Consider the following 23,544-nt stretch of genomic DNA (forward strand, 5'->3'; position numbering starts at 1 on the left):
ATCAGCCTGTATAGAATTAGACAAGGAAACAGGGATTTTACAACACTCTTAGGAAAAATACTGAAACACTCATTTCCCAATTATGGTACCATCAAGATGTCAGATGGTAGAATGCTAACAATAATACATTAAGAGCAGATGGAAAAACCTTGTAGGAAACTGGAGTATATGTTCAGAGTCCTAGCGCAAGACTAACACTCAAACAGCCACGAAAACCTCTCCACTTTTGAGGAACAGAAGAGAGACAAAGTAAACTAGAAATGAAAAAAAAATTAAGCACAAATTACAAAAAGCTTTCATCCATTAGCATCCTGGCTTTACTCATTAGACCCTGATTGGTTACTACGTATTTTGGGAGTTATAATCAGAGAAGACTTCAGCTTGCTTTACAACAGCTACAAAGCAGACAGGAATGTTTGGAAGGAATAAGAAGCAACTAAGCAAAATCGTTAGCATTTTATAAGGCATCAGCACCTTTCCAAATGTCATTATCAAACCAATTACAACTAGCCAATGCTGCTGAAAATCAAATATTGAATAGTCACAGAGAACTATTTGCAATCAATGTTAAAAACATTCACAAAAAATTCTGAAATACTTTTGAATAATGAATAAATGTGAAAAGTAATGATCAGCTTGCAGATATTCCACAAGGAGAAAACAAAGCTAAATTAATCAGATAGTCAGTGAATTATTCGCTCAACACTACCTGCAGATAATGTGTCTGCAAGTTCAACCACAGATAGAAACCAACACTGGTATTATAAGAAGAAGGGGCAACTTTAAAGAAAGTGTATCTAATAGCAGTGAGGGAGAATCTCTTCAGATGATTGTGGAAGCGGGGTCCACACTGAAGGCCAAATGGCTATCAGTTTATTTTTAACAATGTGTTTCTCATTAGTCTAGGAATCTCATGCCATAACGTAGCATGTAGTATTTGCTGACAAGTGTAATTCCACCTTCAATATCCTGTTTAATTTAACCCCTACCTAGTTATTAAAATAGGATCTGTCAGCTACCAAACTGTCTGCCACACCACTGTTGCCATCTTCAACCTCCAGTGCATCTGTCCCATGACTGTCTTATTCATCCCTTTGTTTGTGACATCTTTATACTTGTATTACCTCCTAATTGTGGTCCACCATGCCAACATTCTCTGTTCTCATTCACATCTGTTCTTAAGGCTCACTTCTTCCGTGATCAGTCAATAATCATTTATAAATGTGTGTGTATTTATAATACAATTGAATTGCCAAGAGTTGTGTATATAATGTAACCATGTGTATATAATGATGTAACCATTGTCCTCACTTCCCTCACTACTATTTGTTACCCTGGCTGTAACATATTTAAAATTTGGATTGCAGTCATCAGGGTAGATACCTTCTCTAGAGCTGGGCAAATAACACATTTTCTGGTTCACTGGAAATTTTGAAAAATTGGGGAAAAATTCATTTAGGGTCAAATAGCAACAAAAAATTTCAAAAATTTTGGCAGATCAAAAAGCTAACAAAATTGGTTTTGGTCAAACAAAATGTTTAGTTTCAATTTTGAGCATTTTAAAATGTATTTAAAATGTTAAAAATAATATAAAAGGAAAGGAAATGTTGATACAAAAGGTAGTTTTGAACTAAAAATATCTAAATCTTTGTTTCCAAAATTTCAAAATAAAACATTTTGATTTTTTAAAATTATTGGATTTTTTTTTAACCAAAACAACTAGGCAAAATCAACACAAATTTGCAAAACATTTGTGTCACTAAATCTATTTTTTTACCAAAAAAGATTTTTGTGCAAAAAAGTTCACCCAGCTCTAATTTGGTCATTCTCTTTATTCTGTAAAGCACCTAGAATGCTTTGGGGTACAACCCCCCCAAACAAATAACAAAAATAATATTTGCATTCATCTTTTATGTGAACTTCTGACCAAACATAAGTAAAGCCAAGTGCCACATCTTTGTGAGGATCATGATAAGATGGAATACTGTAACAATGTAACGTGTAACAATTCTATAATACATAGTGTATATTGAATAAGAAATGATATAGCAATGAAGAGAAGGCTGTCAGTAGCTCATATAACTGATTTCTTTGGTAAAAATCTGCTAAAACCAGTGTAGTGACGAGATTACTGAGTTTAGTTCTCTTTGGGTGTTAGTGGACCCAAAGATACTTATCCAATTAAGGCTATTGAAAATAAAGAAAGATTCAGTTTGAGTCTTTCTGAAAGGTGTTTTTAATGGCATCTGCAGCTCATGTCATAAAGAGACTATCGTATAGGAGTTCAAACATCTACGATGTAATAGGCATTCATTAGATAGTTCAGCAGAGATACTTTGTTTGTCATATGTTCTGTTCTGTTAATTAGAAAAAAAATAACAAGCAGAATGTTACCAAAAAACCCTGAACAATGTGTTTCTAGAGTATCACACTTACTAGGAAAGCAAGCAATGGGTGGGTTCTGCAAATACTGGTAGAACAATAGTACTGGAAAAGGCCTGAAGAATATGCACTGCAACTCCAACCCAAAGATTGAAAAGCTGTACCCAAAAAGGTGCTGAGTACTCTCAAGTCCTATTGAATTCCCAGGAGGCTTGCAGTCGTTCACAGGATACTTAAATGTTGGGGTTTGTGGTACAGTGCATACTATCCAATGTCTTCCAAATAATTTTACTCCATCATCACATGCACAGCTCACTGCTATTTGCTTTACTGGTAAGCTTTGCCCTGTAGATGCTTTGTCCGGGTTGCGTATGCAGGATCAGGTCTAGTGTACTAAGCAGTGATAAGCTGTAATTGAGGTCTTGTAGGAAAGTAAAAATAGCAATAATTCTAGAGAATTTTTGATGCAGTCAGTCAAACTCTTCCATTTCCATTAAGACTGGGAGGGGCAAAATTGTTATATTAGGTTTTGTGTTCATGTGCCAGAATATATCGCTTATATTTTTGTAGGGTTTAACATAAGGACCAGTCATGTAGCCCTTACTCTGGCAAAATTCCCACTTAAGTCAATGGGAGTTTTTTCAGAACAAAAACTGAAGGATCAGACCCAATAAAAGTAAGAATAGCTCTTGAATGGCTATTCTGAGTTGTATTCCTTTTTAAAGTTATTTTTGGAACTTTGACATATATAAGAAACATGTGAGTCAAAATTCACCTTAAAGTGCAGAGATAAAAGGTTTCCATTGCATTTTGTCTAGGTAATACAATAAAATGGTATCATATTACAATCAATGCCAGAGTAAAGTCTCTAACCTGTTTTATAAAAGGTAGAATTTGTCAGAAGAATATTATTTATTGTTGCAAAAGAGATTTTATTTTTTGTTGCAGTTTGGGCTTTTAATTGTTCTATTACTTTTTCTAAACCCTGAACACACTCTGTATATCAGTGGATCACATCTTAGTACGATACATAGATATGACCTGAGATTTTTAAAAATAATGTTATATTCTCATCTGTTTTTTCCTGCATGTTACAGCATGTCTCCAGAGGCAGGCAACATTTTTATTTTCAAGTAAATTTATATTAGTTACAGTCTCCAGCTGTTTTAGATATATGATCATTTCCTGTTGGAACTGTTTCCAAGACAATTCTCTTTCTTTTTTTTTTTTCTCTCAAAAGAATGAGAAATTTAATTTAACAAAGACATCCTATAATTGCCTTTGTATCTAGCAAGGTATCTAGAAATCTAAATATTTTATTTTATTTAAAACATCTGTCTGCATAATATCATATGACTGTACAAGCCTGTATCTGCCTTCTGAAAGACAGCTGCTGCCACTTTTATTTAATTTATAAGAAACCAACAAAATTGCTCCTTAATATAAAGCCCTTCTGCCACTGTGCCATGTATAATTTTTGTCTTCCAAGATGAAAATTGCTTGTATTTGCAGTCCTTGTTAAAGTAATCTTAGACTTTTTCAAATTTAGAAACTTTTTTTCTTGAAAAGATCCCGATGGAAACATAGGATTTCAATAGACATATTTTAAAAGTCCATTATATTAAAAATTAGGATATATTTCTTTTAAAACTTGCTACAAACTGAAGTCACATCTTAATTGCTAAGCCTTGGAGCTTTTTCTACTGCCTGTCTTCTTTTCATTCTCAATAATATTGTGAAGTCTTGGTGCTGATTATAGCAGCCAGAATTTCTTTGCCATCTTTCAGAAAATACACGGTGAAAGATAGCAAAGCTCTTCATCTTGTTGGTGTTACTGGGATTTGCTTGCTGTGAATTCTGTCTGCAAACTCTGTTTCTTGTGTGAGGTCACTGGAGCCAAAAATAAAGTGTTTAACTTTTAATAGATAGTATCAATTTAGGCATAACAGCACTCCAAGAATAACAGGCATAGGCATTCTACAATATGTCTAAATAAGTCAAGTTTATCTTTTCCAGGGAAGTAATCAAAATACTCCTTTTTGAAACACTAAGAGTATGAAAGGGAAATGTTTATGGTTCCCTACTGGCGCACTGTTATGATTGACAGGAAAAACCAACATGTTTGCCACATGAGACATCTTGTTCAGGAACTTTCAGGAGGGTAGTAAATTGGTGTTGGCACAAACACAAAAAAATAGAATGACTTGATTCAGCAGTTTTCAGTTTTAAATCCCTAAGCACTAAAGAAAGAAGCAAATATTCATCAAATGATCAAAATTTATATTGATTTTTATTCTGCATTAGCAGCTCAAAGTCAAGTTTCTTGACAGGGTGGATGTCGGTTTGAATGATTCTCTTTGAAATAAGGATATAGGCACTGGGCTGAGTGCTACTGTGCATTCCTGAACCATAGGAAAATGCTATTAGAACCCTAGGAAGCTAAATTTTTAAAAGAACTGTATGAAAAGGCATGCTTGTTCAGTACTGTTTTGATAACTAAATTGTTGTTATTAGTATGTAAAGTAATTCTTGTTGTTCCTACTTCATTCCTTCCTTTCTATTATCATCTAAGGACAACTATTTTATAGAATTTCAAAGGAACTGTAGTTCATGTAGTACGGTAACTGAGTTAATAGCAGTATTTGCCAGCATAAATATATGTTGGAGTCAAGCACTAGTCCAGTAGGGCAAGGGAAACAAAGATTGTATCTTCACATTATACATTTTTAATTTTTCTTTTCAGCCAGGAAATAAATAAAGATTGCTGTGGTGGAGTTCAGGAGAGGAGAACGAGAACACAAACACAGCATAGAAACACAAATGTGATGCTCACGTTTATTGGGCTGAAAGATTTAATAAGAAAAACTGTGTTAGAATGATGTGGGAAATAGAAATAATCCCCTTTTTTCTACAAAAATATAATAAAATAGTGACATTTTAACAAACTTAAATATATTGAAAATAATAAGGGAAGCTATCTCTATTACTGTTCTGATGTGATCTTGTTCATTGTCGTAAAATGGAGGGTGAGGGTTGCTTTTTTTTTTTTTTTGTATTGTTAAACAGATACCAAAATAAGACAGAAATACAGTAACTATTTGTTAACACTCAGGAGTGTTAACAGATTTCCCAGCTGTCTTAGATGCTTACAATTCATCAAACATCTTTAACAGCATAGCTTTAAAATTAAAATTTCTGAACATTATGGGTAATGCTTTAATGGTATGCAAATTGCCATGAAGTCAGTAGCAGTGAAGCTGACCTCTCAGCAATACAAATATTTTATGTTTAAAACAGTTATCTTTTTACAGTTCCCCCGACCTGAGTAGGTGTCAGATACTTCAAGAGGCTGATGCTTTCTGTGAGGCCCATAAATAAACTCAAAGAAGCAACAGTCTTTGCCTGCTGTTTATACATGGCAAAATGGTTGTCTACATCCACATCTTAAGTTGTTGCTGTTGCTATGAAGTCAGTCTTGCTGTATAATAATTTACCTGTCATTACTGATAAAGCTTTGTTTTAGCTTTTTAATGATTACCTCATGATTGTCTCCCGATCCTATATATCCTTAATGATATTTGTACATGGTCATCATGTGGAGATAACTTTTTATTTCTCATTTATTCAAATGTGAAAAAGAATATTTATACCAAGAGAAATGACTGCACCTTAAGTTGGGAGGGGGTATAGCGCATTAAGGGTGGGAGGAAGGGAGGTTAGTGAGAGGCTCAGGAGCTGCTGCAAAAGTAGAGCGGGTCAGCATGATGATGCTGACTTATCCCCAGAGACCGGAAGGGCTGAGGAGTCGATAAAGGGCAAGCCCGGCGGGAGAAGTCAAGCACTTTTCCCAGACTTGGCAGTGCACCACCCACCTCCCTCCCTTTGGAGATGACAAAATAATAGGTTTGGTTGGGAGCTGGGAAGGAATTTTTCCCTCACCACCAGTTGGCCAATGGATGGGGTTCAGGGCTCCTGAACTGGAACAGCAGGGAGCCAACCCCCCCCCCCTTTATTATAGCCCACCTTAACCCTTCTTGTTCGAGGGGAGGGTGATGGTAAGATCCCAGCAATGAGTTGGCTAGGGAATCTGGATGGAAAAAGAAGGTGTGGGGGCTGGCAGGAACCCTCGGGTAGATGTTGAAATGATCATGGAGTTACCTGCACTGTACACATTTACCTGCCAGGTAGTCCCAGACATCTAATAATAAAGTTGCAACTTGATCAAGTGGCAACTGTCCTTTCAGTATAGTCAGACAATGCTCTTAACCAGCACTTTCCTGAATAGCTTTATTATTAAATAAATTTATTAAATCATTTGTGCATTAATATATGCTCCTTCCCAGCCTAGCTACTTCTGCTTGATCCTGCAGTGAAATCATAATCATCTCTTTACAATAGCACAGTCTGATGGCATAGAAGATGTTATGATATCATAACTACATCTTTTTGTTTCACTGCAGGATCAAATGAGGTAGGGGAATAAATTTAAAGGAGACAAAGTGCTTTGGATTATTAGGATAGTGGATGTCACCCAAATTTATAGTGATCATATTGGTGTAAATTTTCCATGAGACTACAGCTCTGTTCATGATACGAAAGAGAATTGCCTTTCTCATTGTTTGGAGGATAGATACCTATTTTGGTGACCTCCATTGTAAGTATGATTATTTTTTTATCATTTATGTGGCAGTAGTGCCAAAGGCCTCATAAAGAATCCAGGGCCTCTTTGTGCTAATCATTGTGCAAACACATATTAAGAGACAGGCCCTGCCTAGATGAGTTTACGGTCTAGGGCATGATTCTACAATTCATGCTGAGCCTCACTGAAGTCAATGGAACTCTATGCAGGCTCAAGAATCTACCTCATGTGGGTGCAGTTATAGAATTGGTTGCAAAGTCAAACAGCCTTTGCAGTTAAGCATGAGAAAACGTCTAAAAAAATCTGACCAGTGAATTGATTTATATTTGTCTGAAATATTTGAAAAATGTATCGGCTTGAAAGTTTATATTATTTAAATAATTACCATGTAGCATGCTTATAAATGATGCCGTCTAATACCAAATAGTAACACTTCATATTTTTTCTATCATATAGCATCATAGGGTTGCTAACTTTCTAATCACACAAAACCGAACACCCCTGCCATGCCCCTTCTCTGAGCCCCGCTAGCTCCACCCCCCCCACACCCTTCCGTTGCACATTCTTCCCCAACCTCACTCATTTTCACCAGGCTGGGGCAGGGGATTGAGGTGCAGGACGGGGTATGGGCTCTGGGCTGGGAGTGCAGGCTCTGGGGTGGCGCCAGGAATGAGGGCTTTGAGGTCCAGGAAGGGGACCCGGGATGGGGTTCAGGTGTAGGGAGGTGAGGGGGTGAGGGCTGTGGCGGGGGGTGTGGGCTTGGGGTGGGGCTGGGGATGAGGGGTTTGGGATGTGGGAGGGGACTCTAGGCTAGGACAGGGAGTTGCAGGGGGGTTCTGGTAGCACTTACCATGGCTCCGAGGAACCATCCACCAGGTCCCTGCGGCCTATTGGTGCACGGGCAGCCAGGCAGCTTGGCGCAGTGCATGCTGCTTTACCCCCCCACCCCCCGGTGCCGCCCCACGCAGCTCCTATTGGTCCGGTTCCCAGCCAATGGGAGTGCAGAGCCGGAATTCTGGGCGGACACAGCATATGGAGCCTCCCAGTCCCTGGCCAGCCCAGCACCTAAGGGCCACAGGGACCTGGCGGCCACTTCTGGGAGCAGTGGGGAGCCAGGGCAAGTAGGGAGCCTGCCTTAGCCCCAGCCTCCACTATGCCACCACCCAGACTTTTAACAGCCCGGTCAGTGGTGCCGACCGGAGATGCCAGGGTCCCTTTTTGACTGGGCATTCCAGTCAAAAACCAGACACCTGGCAACCATATAGCATCATCTTAGTAGTAGTTGCATTTTTATTTAGTTCCTTTTTGTCAGAACAAATGTATACAAAATCTCAGTGCATCAAAAATATTAAGATATAAAATAAGAATACTATTCACTAATAAAGTATTTAAAATTCAAAGTAATTTCAAGAAACAAGTGGTAGATTTAAAATGTAAATATTTACTTTGAAGTTTCTTTAAATGTGTATATATATAATAACAGTACCTAATAATGCCCCAATTCTGCAAATATTGAAACACATGCTTAACTTTATATGAGTGGTCCCCATCAATTAAAGTTAAGCACATGCATAAGTGTTTGCAGAATTGGGACGTGTGTGTGTGTGTGTGTGTGTGTGTGTGTGTGTGTGTACAATTATTTGATAATTACAAGTTAGTGAAATAGTATTTTCTACAGCACTATTTAAAGAGGGGATAATAGGGCTTAGTTCAAGTTACACAGTTCAAATTCAGTTTAATTTATTGTACTTTTGTATTTTTAAATCATAGAATACTGTGCTTATAGTGATAGATTTCATATCAGAAGAACTTGTAGTACTTCATGGAAAGTAGTATTTGTAAACACTTTCTTTTTCTCACCAATTTGGTGATATTTATTGGAATCCTCCCTTCACAGTAGAACATTAAAGCCAGGTTGTGATCTCAGTTACATTAGTGTAAATTCCGAGTGACTCAGTTGGCTCTACAGTCACTTCAAGGTTTTATACAGTATAACCTTACAATGTCCTTCCCCCCCTCACACACTAACAGCCATTATCCAGTGTCTTGTCTTTCTTCACTACTGAATAAGGTCACTCAAACAAGCAGGTCTAACAAGAAATAAAATGTATTTTCATTGATTTGTATTGTCACTGATTACCATTTATGTTACATGGTAACCTTTATAGTGGAAAGCACTTAATGTTGACATGCAGAACCAGTCTTTGAGGGCCTGCAAAAGCCGCAGCCACAGCCTCCTCCCTTTATTTGGAAAATCTTTACTTTTTTTTTTTTTAATTAAGTTTCGGGCTCTTTTCTTTGTGCCAATAGCCTTGAAAATGTAAACCGATGCAAATTGCTTGCTAGGGTTGTAAACTGTACCTTGAGTTTTCCTGAAGGTACCAAGTTATTCACAATTCCATCGCAGCCTACTGGAGTTGATCTAGAGGGTTCAGAAAAATCAGAGCTCTACATCCCTTGATTTTTGGGCAGACCCCAGCTTAATTCCAACTGTAGGGTGCAGTGCTGCTCAGCCTACTGCTGAATGTGACCATCGCAAGATGCCTACTACAGGCATCCTGCAGCTGAGCCAGCTTCTCTGCTGAGCAGCCAGTAGGACCTCTGACCACAAGGGAGATCATCTCAATAGTGTGAGACTGAGAGCAAGAGGTTAATCCCAGCTTTGACACTGACTCCCTCTGTGGGCTCGGTCAAAAGCCAAAATGTTCAGACTTGGTTAGGTAAAGTTAGGCAAGGCAAGTGGGGATAGTAATACTTCTCTGCCTCACAGGCTTTCGTGACTATTAAGCACTAATGTTTTAAAAGTGCTTTATGAATCCTAACATTCACCGGAATGGAGACAGAACTCTCCTGTACCTGTGCCCCTAGCAGCTCTCAAAACCACACCTCATGGTTCCTTGCCATTTTTGTTAAATATTACCAATTTTTCACAGAGATCAACCCCCATTTCACCCTCAGCCCCAAGCGCAAGCAGCTGCTGTGCTCCACTTTTGTAGTAGGAATCCAGGCAAACATCTTCCCAAAAAAACCCATTGTACACTCAATTTGTCAGTGAAGTTTGGGGTGATACCAAAGGATCTCCACGCTAACCCTCCTCAGAATTCTCAGTCTGGTCTTGTACACAGTGGTGTGCTTGTGGTGGACAGCAGTCTTTTATAGTTGCTGGAGGGGGAGCAAAAAAATGTTTCATAGGCCAACCTAAAAATATTAAAGTGGTTTAGTTGAGCTTGCCAGATCTGCTGAGCACTAAAACAAGTAATCATTCTGGTTGCTACTCTGAAACCTGTTACAATGAAGCTACAACGTCATGCTGAAATGATACAAAACTATATTTTCATCACCTCAGAAGAAATCTTACTTTTAAGAATAGACTGCATCAGATTTACTCAGACTTCTGTGTTGTATTGCACATTTTCTGGACTGTGACTTTTTACTGAGGCTCCTGCAAATTATAGCTTTTTGAAACTTAAACTGATCAATAGCTACCTGAGGTCTTCAAAGCCTCTCTGGATTTGCAATGATGTCAGTAGAACATGAAGTGAAAAAACCCTTTAAGTATAACAGTGTGATAGATGAATTCATACACACAAGAAATCAGAAGGATCCATCTGAAGCTCTGAGCTACCTGAGTTTGAGTTGCTGCAAATATTTACAATAACTGAAGACAGCAGCTATCCTTAAAAATAGTTGATTTATTCAGGGATCATATTTTCAAGGTAAAAAACTGGAATAGTAGTCTTGTAAGGTAGCAGGGTTCACTGAGTATGATTTTAGTGTAGATCGTGGAGGTCAGCACAAGAAGGTTAGTGAGCTGGGGAGGTTGTGGGGAAGAGAATAATGGATGTCTGTTCCTCTCTTATATTTTCTTTACCTTTTTCTTTCTCTTTTTCTTTTTCCCCATTTGGCTTCTACCCTTTTCCCCTTTTCCTTGCTTCAACCTTCCTCTCCTTTCATTTTCCATCCTGTGCTTTCATCCTCGTATTTCCTCTCTCAGCCACATTTGTTCATGTTCTCTCTCACTTCTACTCTCAGTAATTTGTCGTCTCCTCCCTTTTCCCATTATATCCCCCTGACTTGTAGTACCCTGCCACAATCCACTGCTCAACAACTGAGTAGGGACAGGTAAATAGAATTGTAGTCACAAGCCGGCAGACTGGGTCTGCAGCCGCCTACATGATAGCAGTGCAGCTGAGCTGCCTATAAACTCACTACATGCAATAGTCTCTCAAGTCTACGTACACCTGGATCTGATTTTGTGGACTAGAAGATCATCCTGTTGCTTGGCAGTCCATAGGCTGTTGATGATAAGTCCCTATTGTCTCTGTACTCGAGGGGCTTAGTGTACTCTTAAAGGGATGGAGAGAGATGATTTTTTTTAGACTTTTCTATGCGCCTTTAGAAATCATTCATGCATATGCCACCCACCTGCCTCAATGGGTCAGAGAACTTGATGGGACTGGCAGTGAAGGGAGACAGTCCCAGGAGCAAGGGAGGGAGACACTCCTTAAGGGACAATAGGTAGGGTGACCAGGTGTCCCGTTTTTAAAGGTACAGTCCCATTTTTGGGGACTTTTTCTTATATAGCCCCCACCCCCGTCCCATTTTTTCACAGTTGCTATCTGGTAACCCTAACAATAGGTAGCTCCTTCCCCAGAGAGTCTCTGGCACCCATTGGCCAGCTGGGGGAGGAGGGTCGCTGATTGGCTATTATTCCCCAGCTCCCAGAATTTACCTGGTGCAGGTGCCATGTAGAGCCCCTTACAGCTCCATTCCAGCAGCCCCACCCTACCCACCCTGAACTAGGAATGGAAATCTGGCCTGACAGATGCTGTGGATCTAACCAATCGCTGGTTTAGGGGTCAGGAAGGAATATTTTCTCCCATGGGCCAACTGGCAGAGGACCACGGAGGTTTTTGCCTTTCTCGCAGCACCTTCAAGCCACAGTGAGTTAAGTAGGAACATGCTTAGTACCTAACTGAGGTACTTGGTTAGAGCTGTTTATTCATAGCAACTTGCAGTTTGTTTCCAGTGTGGTTAAGAGAATAAAATGAACAGTTCCCAGAGGTAAAAGACCTGTGATATTGCTGATGAGCCTTGGGCTCATGGTATAGGGTGAGACCATGCTATAGGGTGGCCTTCCTGGGCCCAGGTTAGATTTTGTAGCTTTCTCAGACCAAGGTCAGACCCTGTAGCCCTCACGGGCCGAGGTCCCCACCCTGCTGCAACCCTCTGCCCACTCATAGCTGGGTGGGGGTGCTAAGACTCAGAGAGAACTGAGTTCTGGAGGGGTAAACTGAGGATTAGGGTTGTCAACAGTCCCTTATTATTGAAATACAATATTGGCAACCCTACTGAGGATAGCCTACCCCGCATTATGAGTTATATGGTAAGGAGCCTTGTAACTCCTGCACTGGAACCAATTAAATGTCTGGTATAGGCAAGTATCAGTGATGGGCAGGTAGTACCTTTCCCGTGTTAAAAGTTTAACAAAAGTTTCAGCCTTCCACTTAATTCCATGCATGCGTCTGTCTTCACTGTGTCCATGTCAATTGAAATTTTGTACAGAATTTATTAGTAAGCTCAAAATGTACAGCTGAGAGAGACTGTGTTACCTGTGTGTATTTGTGTGTGTGTGTCTAACTTAGCTGTGTAGGAAAAAGTATACTGAAGGTGTAGGATGACTTGAGGGAGGACTCTTTTGAACACTGTAAGCTGCAAAGAAATCAAGGGAGCCTGCAGTGCATTTTGTAAGGTGTCCAAGGGCCAATCAAAGAAGTCTACCAAATGCCTTCCCAGCTATGCAGCTTGTAAGATTTGCAGGTGAGGAGTCTCCACATGCTAATGCCATATTTTTGAAAGTTAGCAGAACTTCAAAGCTCCGTAGCAAGAAGCTGCTTCTTTTTATTCCCCTCCCCTTTTTTTTTTTCTTAAAATCTATAGAAAACTCTATGGAAAAAATATTATATGTGTGTATCTAAAATTTTAGGAAAATTTGTATGGCAGTATATTATGTCATTTGAGAACTAGCATGTGTTCATATCATTAAAGACTATCTCTTAATACATATGAAGAAGGTGCCAGCTTTCAGGTTGCATGTAAAAATTTAATCATGGGCATTTCCTGACTTTTTTGAGTGCTTAATGTAGTTTTTTTATATGGGTAATTTAATTTTTTTTTAATTAGTGAAAACAAGAAAAATAATTATTTTGCTAAGTTAAAAATGCATCTTCATTTGCACCTCCATCCTCAAAGCAAGCAAAATTGTTTTCTTTAAACTTTCCAAAAGAATTCACCTCTAGGCTGAAAACAATCATGGGAAATTTTATTTCATAAGGTAATTGTTTTGGAAAGTTATCAGCCACTCACAATAGGGGTTTAGAATGAAAGTGCCACCTCAACCATAACTAAAATAAAAACAGCTAATGAATAAGTGCTTTCTGGCAAGAATAAATGAAAACTGCAATGCGTGATGTGGACAGTGAAGAATACATAAAGGCATCAAAATGAGTAAACTTCAAATGAAAGATTATCCTTGTGGGTGAGGAATCCACTCCAGAAAGAGATTGAACCTGGAACCTCAATAACCCACAGAAGGAAACTATTTGTTAAGCTAAAGAGAACTCTGATTTCTCTGTTACTGGTAGTCTTTTCTGAGGTCTGTAAACAGCAGTCTGTGTTCCATGGATTCCTTTTTCTTCAGGGGTCTCATCACACTACTGACCACTCCCAACCTAGTTTATCTGGTAAAACCAGATGAGATTAGATATATTCAACCAGAATATTTCGATAATTTCACATATTCTGATACTGCCTTTTCATTGGTAACTATATGTAACTTCCATAATTAATTAATCGTAGATTGTCTTTATACTTGTACAGTATATCCACAATCTTGTTGTTTTTGGATTGTTTTAAAATGTATAAATGGCTACACAGATGACAAATTGCTAAGTTGAAGAGTGCTCTTACGACGAGAAATGGGTGTTGAGCAGTGTTCAGCCTGCGTATGAGATCAAAGTTCTTTAGAGGATATATACAGCACACTATAAACTTGCTCAGTGATACCAAACAAAAATATCTTAAGGACTAAAAGATTGGCAGAATCAAGTCAACCCTCTTCAAGAAAGATTGTACATCTGTGAACACTTGGACTACAGCACTTTAGTGCATGATGAAATCAGTAAGGAAAGTTATATATTGTGCATACTGTTTATACATTAATTATTTTAAAATAACTTTCTTTCATAATCAAATTTCTTCAAAGAAGGCAAAATGGACATTCCACATTCAGGACTACATACATGTCAAGTATAATGCTTTAAAATAAACCTTTATGATTTACTTATTTGAGCACTGAAAAGCACTGGAAGTTTTTTTATGTTCCAGCTATTCAGAAGCTGGATTAATGGATTTTCTTCAAATTGTCCCAAAAAATCATATCTGGGTTAAACCCAAACATTAAAAGATTCACTACAAAGAGTGATTTTTGGAGAAAAGCTACAAGAAACTGAAAAAGGAAGTTAAAATGGAAATGGTATTTCAAAATTAGCTATAATACGTCTTGGTAAAAAATACATCAATGCTAATACAAGTTATAAACAAGTTTCACATAATCCAGGTAACCACAAGATTATATAAGTGTCCAAAACTACTTTCAAGCATATGTTGCTGGCACTCCTTTATTTTTTCTTCCCAGTCCAAACATGGCCCATAATATGCATCCTTATTCTGGGCTTTGGAAATTTTCCCTGTTTTAGCGCTTTCATCTTGGCACTTTTTCTCTACATCACAAATGGCTGTTATCATAGATAGAAGTCACTGTTACCCTCTGAGCAGAGAGCAAACACTTCTCTTTCATTTTGCTTGGACTGTGAAGATCATTTCCAAACCAAGGTTTCCTCCATGCTAGTGCATTCATCTTGCTGCCATACCAAGTGATTGACTGAACATGTTATTACTAATAGGAATATGGAATTAAGTTACAAAGAAGTGACATTTTTGAAGCTTATCAGAATTTGTAATGTCTGTGGTTTTTATTTTAGTGCACCCTTACCAAAGGAAAACGACAGCATATTGGCCCCAAAGTGCTTTTGAATTTATCCTTCCCTCTGTTCTTCTCCCTGCTACCCAGGGGCAAGCACAGCAAAAAGCAAACTTTATTCCCATGTCATCTGGTGCTCTGACTTCCAGAATCCAACTGATCACCACAGCTGCAATAAATAAAGCGTCTGTTCAATAAGTTTTGATGCCAAAAATTATTCAACATTCTTTTGGCTAGGCACATAGACTGATGGAAAACAGCACATCTAACTTATTGCCTCTTCCTTGCAATCAAGATTTCTGAGTAATCACTGGAAACTAGATAGGGAAAAATAGAATGTGAACAATGCCAGTCCCTTTGTTTTAATTTACAGTTATTAATTTAACAAAACAATGCAAGTATAATTAACTCTGAAGCATCGTCATCTTGTTAGCAAGAGATGAAGATGAGCTTCTGAAATGTGCAAGAAGCTTTATTTTATATATTTAGCTGGATTTTTTCAGAATGTGATATTTCTAATATCACTTGCTCGCTCACACGCATACAGACAAACATTTTTATTTAGCATTTTGCTAGATATACATCTCATGGGACATAAGGTCCATGCTTTGATAAGAACTTAAATGGTCCAGTTATACGCTAGGTAATATACTGTACTATGTTCTGATTTATAGGACCAGCCTTATTAAGGGAAGAAAGAAATTTGGTTAAATTGTTTGGTACAGTCCAAAAGTAGTCATTTTAAATGCATTCCTTTGGAATGAAAAAAAAAGTGTTTTCCTCTTTGTTTTCTTTCTCTAGGCTGAGGTTCAGCTATGCTATCTGGAAGCACAAAGAGATGCTGTTGAACAGATGTCCTTAAAGCTGTATAGTGAACAGTACAACAGTAGTAGCAAGCGAAAGGAAGAGTTTGCTGATATGTCAAAAGTTCACACAGTGGGAAGTAATGGGTAGGAAACTATTCTTTTTGTTTTATTCTCTCTGATCTGTGCTTTTTTTACATGATCTTCTTTCTTACTGCTATGCTAGCCAGGATTTTTCCTCCTTAACCAAGATACAAGGTAACATGCTATGTATATTTATTGTCATATTTATTAATGCAAAAATTAATGAGTTCTGTATAATTTTATCTACATTAATTGCTTCGCTCCTAGAGCTACCTAACTTTTCCAAATAGCAGCCCATTATCTACATGAAAAATTTTGCATACCCTTAAACTTCAGCCTTTTCTAAGCCTGTTATGTCATCCTTTATTTCTCTTTATTTCTTAATTTGTTCTGATGCTTTCGGGTTTCCTAGTATGTTTCTTCCAAAGACTTCCATGACATGTCAGTATCTTTTTATAACAAACTTCCTTAGAGACCGTTTTACTAGACCCTTAGTAGGTGAATGTGAAGCCTTTCATTTCTGGATTTCTGGTTTAAATATGGCCCAGTTCATTACTGACTGAAAGCTATAAGTACTAGATCTGGCCAGGAAATATTTGATTGACGGTTGTTTCATCTAAAATTGCTGATTAGTCAAAACCAGAACTTTTAGTGAAAATATAGCTGTTTTGACAGGAAGGTTTCTCAGGTCCAGAATGGAATTTTTGGTCAAAATGATACCAAGCAAGAAACCCACTCCAGAATAGTTTGGTGATTAGGGGGCTGTGAGAGACCCAGGTTCAATTCCCTGCCTTTCCACATCCTGGGTGAGTTCCCTAACCACTGGGCATTTGTTCTGACTCTGGGACAATCAATATTTAGTTATTTATATGGAACAGCTTCAACAGGAGAGATTGAGAGAGACCACCCTGAATTAGGCAGATGAAGGATTTGAACTTGGGTTTCTCCTTTCCCAGCTGGCTGCTCTGACCACGAGACTATTCTAGTACAGGCACGTGCTCTTTCTTTGTCTCTCCTTTTGGTTTTTCATGAAAAAAATTCAAAAGGTCTCAGTTTCATCCCAAATGGCATCTATTTGGGAAAACTGTTTCCCAACCAGCTCTAATAATTACTTTAGCTGTTGTCTGTTGAGATTTCTGTGTCTAATGAGTTTGTCATCTGTCTGATTCCCTGTACATAATCTCTTCTCCAGCTGTTCCCACTGTAGATATATCTCCCCCAATTACAAAGTTTGTATTGTCGCTCATTCCCACTATAGACATTCTTCCTTGAACAGGCTCCATAGGGATTTGTTTCAAATTTCCACTGATGCCAATGGAGAAATGCCCTTGCTCTATCCCCATGATCTGAATATTTCCCTCCCCTGTAGTAATGCCTAGGTCCATAGCTGATCTACCTACTGCAAACATTCTGGCCACAGTCCTCTGGTGCATTGGGACAGCTTTGTCAGAGCTAACTTTCAAAGGGTAATGCAACATGTCTCTAATTTATGGGCATTCCTATGGTGTTCCTAAACATTGTACCTTATCATAGTATCAATGGCAAGCATTGCACATGTAAAAGACAAAATTGCACATGAAAATGACAGCATTTTAGATGTTTAACCTCTTGCTTAACATCCATAAATCAGCCATTTACCAATTTAGATTGGGATTTTCAAAGGGGCCTACAGAACAAAGGGCGCCAACCTTTGCTGACCTCCATATCAATGGGTTGTGGAGTGTCTAACTCCCTCAGGCCCCTTTGAAAATCTAACCCTTGAGGTTCGCCCACATTTGATTGCAACTACAAGATTAGGGGCTGTTTTTTAATATTTGGTCCTCTGTGCACATATATCCAAATTTTGTGCTTGCTATTGATACTATGATAAGGTACTATGTTGAGGAGTAGCATGGGAATGCCCATATATTAGAGACCTGATGCATGGCCTTTGGAGCCTGTTCAGGGGAGAATGCCTACAGTGCGAACAAGGTAAGAATGAGGATTTGGCAAATGGGGGAGATATATCTACAGTGGGAATAGATCAGAAGTAGATTAGGTGCAGGGAAGAGATGATTAAAATGGGACCAGTAAGATAGTATCTGCAAATTGGAAAGTCTGTGAGGTGGGACTACAAAAGATTGGGGAATGTCTGCAGAATAGGGATAGTTACAATGAAAATGAAGAGGGATCGGTTAATGTCTGCATAGGAATGGCTATGGAGGGAATGAAAGAGAAAAGAATGGGGATCTGCTGCAGGAGAACAATGGCCACCATGTGTGTGGAAAGAGCTCAAAGGAGTAATAGAGATCAGCTGCAAAATGTTGATACTTACATAGGTTCAGATTCTGAACACCCTCAGAGTTGGTGGCATGATGATATCAGAGTTTTAGTTCGGACCCATGTTTACTGTGTTCAGTAAACTATTGCACATGTCTCAGGACCATTTCTTTTGGTCCTTTGTCAGTACTCATTAGACTGTAGTTAGGACTGCAGGATCAGGCTTTGAGTGCATTGACTGAACATTATGGAATGCTCCAGATATGCACAGAATTTAAAGCAATATTATTTTTTAAAGCTGTTATGGTCAGAAATTTGATTTCCTCTATAATACTTCAATCGCATGCTTATGGAAAGGAGATCCAACAGATGATGACCCAGAAAGTCGAAAGAATATTTTATCTGGTTGGATTTTTTTTTTTTTTTTTTTGGGCAGGCATACTACTATGCTTACAGTACTTCTAAATGCCATGTGAGCTATGCCATCAAAGAAATAATACAATCTGGTGGTACATGTCAAACATGAAAAAAAATGGCTAATGGAAATAGCTCCACATTCCTTTTTATTTATTAATGGCACAGATGAACTGGTTTTCTCATAAGAAAGCGGCTCATGAATTTTCATTCAAAATAATAAATTGATGTCCATACTTTAAGAAATATGTTTAGGGTTCAAGGGATAAGCCATGCAATTCTGCATATCTTATTTCCTGTTTACCAAGCTAAAATATACCTTAATGTCATTACAAACACTATGTTGCTAACATGAGTTTAGTGTATTAACCATAAAACTATGTTCAAGGAAGTTTAGTTATTTGTTCTTTAACACACTTTGTTGCATTCCTCTTGGATGAATTTTATTGGAATTCCTTTATTGGATGAATATTTTGGACCAGAAACACTTGCTCTACATTTTTTAAAGTGGACTTGGTTAATGCACCAAAATCAAGTCATTTTTGTAATTCCTGCATCTAGCAGATATACAGTATTTCAGAAGTTAAGCTTCTCTTGATTCTGCCTCAGGCAGTGTGAAAAATTACATGCTATGCATAGAAAAAATGGATTCTGAATAGAAAAGGAATATTCAACCTAACAGCAACGTTGACAGCTATATTTTAATCTTAACCTATCACTGAACCTACATTTGTCCCATTTTGTTAACTTCTTTATTTGGTCCTGTTATCTTATACATTTTTATCAAATTAATAATAGCTTATACATTTTTTAAAAATAGAATATCTTTAAAAGCAAGGGATTTTTTTAAGCAGTTCATAGTTATGTCAAAACATATTTTTGACAACTTCTAAACCAAACTTCATAATAATTAAACATGGGTTTGCATAGCAAAATTTAGATCTTGGTTCAGATCTGGATTTTGAAGCCCCAGTGTGCGAAATGTGTTTGGATTCAGAACTTTAATTCTGCTCATTATATTAAAATTCTAATCCATTTATGGGTTTTGATTCTGAAATATCCATCCCAGACCTATTCTGCCAAAAGAGTGGAGTGTTTGGATCCAGATTTTGGTTCAATCCATCACCAATTCTTGGGCTAGATTCTCAGCTGATGTAAACTGAGAAGACCCTAGAAGCCAGTATAGCTATACCAATTTACACCAGCTGAAAATCTGGTCCCTTGCCTGATAAAAATATGTCTTTAATAATCAGCATTCTACCCTGTCAGTTTTTATGAGCTGGGATAATTTTTGGCGGAGACATAATATCAAAAAATTGAGTATTGAAGATGCAGAATGGTTAGTCAGTTCTCTGAGGTTTAGGTAAGGATTCTATTACACAACAGTCTGAATATCATGGACTTTATTCATGAAGATTATAGTTTTATATTAGTGTGACGGGCTGCCCCCTCCCGATTCCTGGGTGCCAGCTGATGTACTGGGGTACCACTGAGCCCACCTATCCCACCAGGCTGGGCTCCCTTACACCATCCTGCTGAGCCAGGACCTCAAACTACTCCAGCACACATACAGGTAGGGACACACCCAGCTGCAGAAAGACACAGACCCTGAAATCAGCACTCAATGGGAAGGCTTCAACTAAGGAATTGCCCAGCACTCAAGTGCACACCCCCTCTGCAGTGTAAACCCAAAATTGTATCATCTTGTGCTGTGCAACGTAAACTCATGAAATCCGCTCCCTCCCTCAATGTGGAGGAAGATCTGCACAGCTTTTTGCCTCCACCCAGTTATGAATTCCACAAACTGGTTTTAGAGAAAACAAAACACGTTTATTAACTACAACCGATAGATTTTAAGTGATTATAAGGGATAGCAAACAGATCAAAGCAGACTACCCAGCAAATAAAATAAAGATGCAATATATGCTTAGATATTAAAGAAACTGGTTACAAATAGTAATTTCTCACCCTAAATGTTGTTTTAGGCAGATTGCAGAGTCTCTTGAAGGCAAACTGCTCTTGCTTGCAGCTTAAAACTCAAGGTATTTCTTTCACAGGCCAGATACCTTCCCAGGCTGGGTTCAGTCCTTCTCCCCCACTTTGTCTTTGTTTCTTTGATCTTTCCAGGAGTCATCCTGGGCGGGGATTCAGTGAAGAACCAACCCTCCTTTAAATGTCCCTCCCTTGCCTTAAATAGGCTTTACATATGGCAGGAATCCTTTTTTTTCAGTGTGGTTCCTCCCCCCTCAGTGGAAAAATACTGGTATTCTATCATGGAGTCCAGTACCAGGTGACTTAATCACATGACCCTGCAGTGTCAAAACGATCATGAATCAGAGGTGGTTTGTAGCATCCCAAGAAAGCTTCTCAGGAAGGTGGGAGATGAGCATCTTCAAAGACCTATTGTTCTCCCTAATGGTCCATTGACTGGTCCCCAGCTAGCCAGCCAGACTGATTGTATTCTGTCTGGTGTGCGTTCCCTGGATGCAAACACTTCGGTAGTACAGATGTATAGTCAATATTCCTAATTTTAGATACCAAAATGATACATGCATACAAATAGGATAATCATATTCAGCAAATCATAACCTTTCCAACGATATCTCACGTGACTTATCTTGCACAAAACGTATCATAGTTATGCTACAATCATATTATAGCAATATTTCTATGAAGAATATGGAGTGTAGTGTCGCAATTAGTTTCAAAATAAAGGTCCATCAAGCACCTCATGAGAGGTTACAAATGCCCTCAACTTCCAATGAAACTTATTCTTCAACCACAATAACTTGGTTGTTCATGCCTGCTCTTCCTTATAATAGCACCTTTGCTTACCTTTCCAAGATAGGAACTATAACCTCATAAATTATTAAGTAAGAGTATGCTAAATGTAGTGGATTGATCTAGAGAGAGAATGCAGAATCAACACATGTGCATTATACAGTACTTAGTTGTCTTGGTGGAAGTAATATTACAGAGGACTAAATGCTTTCTCCGCCCTTCCCTCCTGCCTCTCAAAAGAGGGTGTCTCACAACACATTAACTATATCTACATACGTTCACAATCACCTTGGATATGGTACACTAATTAATGGTGATTCAAACTACAGTAGTGTATACATTATATATTTGGTATTATTATTTCTTTTGTTCCTTTGTTGCAGGATTTCTCACTTTCTTTATAACATTAATAAAAAAGATGTAAAAAACTAGATAAAGTTTTTAAATAGTTGAAAAAATTAGCCTCGGTAAGCAATATTAAATTCATGGGCAGGAACACACACTGTCATATACTCATTTGACCTACAATGATGACTTTTGTTCATTGCTATTAATAAGCTTTTGGTCAGTTACAGATTGACAAGTCTTGAGGATTTCTTTTAAGGGGTGTTTTTTTGACAATTTTGCAGTTTTTCCATGTATACCTTCTTTCTCATATCACAGTGTTTTAGAAGAATCTGTGCTTTACTTACTCACTAGGCTTTCAATAGAGAATCACATTAATCCTTTTAAGCTCCTTATTCTAATGATTTATTTTGTTGAAAACCATAGTGATCCTCCTTTGAATTTTAATGATTGCTGGCTATTCAAAGATTCATTGTTTTGACTTCCTGTCCTTACCTTTGTTTCTTACATGTCTGTAGGGAACACCTGTCTAATACTGTATCTGGCCTTAGTTCTCACTGGCTTACCATATTCACTCAAGCCTATCCTAAAGCGTTAAGTTGAAATGCTAGCTATTCATCCATGAAAATAAATGTAGGATATATATTTGCAGAGATAGGCAGATAGACAGCAGAGGGATGGCTAAATGGATTGAGTCATTTTTCTGTGAAAGTAATATTTTTGGTATGAATAATAGTATATCATGATCATTGTAGAGAAGCTTGTTAAATATAATGTTAGCACTTTAAAAACCATTAGGCAACATTATCTAAGGGTTTTTTATTTCTACATTTTTGCAGCAAGTACAGTATGCTTACAGTTGTCAGAATCTAGCATCACTCGCCAAATTTAGGTCATGTCACTGGTTTAAATTGGATTTCAATTTTTATTTGCGTCCACTCTCTCTATAAATACAGACTGTCTCTTTAGAAATATAACTTGGTACATCATGAGTTTTCAAGAATATATTATCCTAATACACGATTTTAACAACTAGGCTGTATTTATGCATAATACATTTTGTTCCTTATCTACAGCCTTTTGGACTTTGATTCAGAATACCAGGAGCTCTGGGATTGGCTGATTGACATGGAATCTATAGTGATGGACAGCCATGACCTGATGATGTCAGAGGAGCAGCAGCAGCATCTTTACAAGGTTAGAGCTACCGTTACTGCCTTTACCTAGCTATAGAAGATCTGATTAGCTTGACAAGTCTTTCTCTCACAGGATATCGCTACGTTCATTGTATGTATCATGGTGTCTATTAGAATTCCCTTCCCTGTCCCCAACCTCATTTCCATCCCCTGTGCACTGACAGGCTGCACCGACATCATAATTGCAAGAAAGTTCCCTTTATCACATTCTATTTGGTGTAATTCTATAGAAGGACAAAGATTTGTCTTCAAGATGAATAGAAATAAATGAAACTGCATTAATAAATAGACTGAAACAAAATGAAGAAAAAATGAAATGGTAGCATTTAACAAAATGTGTTTTGATTGGAGCTTTCAGCTGGATTTTTATCCACCTTTCAGATCTCTTCAGGGAAGAGAGGAATTTGCCTTGATTTTGGTTTACTGCTGCTGGGATACAGGACTCTTCCAATTTAATTTTTATTAGTTATACATAAAGCAGACATTGTCATGTTAAGTCAATACACTTGCTTGTGATTTAAGCAAAATGATTTTGAACTCGCATATTGATTGGAGGCTCTTTGTCAAATAAATATATACTGTTTCCCTTATTTGCCATTG

At 38.0% G+C, this 23,544-nt stretch overlaps 1 protein-coding gene across 1 annotated transcript in view; it reads left to right on the forward strand.

Moving 5' to 3' along the window:
• The window catches only part of AKAP6 (A-kinase anchoring protein 6), a 303,477-nt gene that overhangs the window by 186,707 nt on the left and 93,226 nt on the right, over positions 1-23,544 (forward strand). Inside the window, exons 8-9 of the mRNA XM_054028181.1 lie at positions 15,864-16,012; positions 22,825-22,945. Of these exons, the coding sequence (XP_053884156.1) occupies positions 15,864-16,012; positions 22,825-22,945 (270 nt within the window). The remainder of the gene's footprint in view (positions 1-15,863; positions 16,013-22,824; positions 22,946-23,544) is intronic.

The sequence above is a fragment of the Malaclemys terrapin genome, chromosome 4 (assembly GCF_027887155.1).
Source record: "Malaclemys terrapin pileata isolate rMalTer1 chromosome 4, rMalTer1.hap1, whole genome shotgun sequence".
NCBI classification, from domain to species: domain Eukaryota; kingdom Metazoa; phylum Chordata; order Testudines; family Emydidae; genus Malaclemys; species Malaclemys terrapin.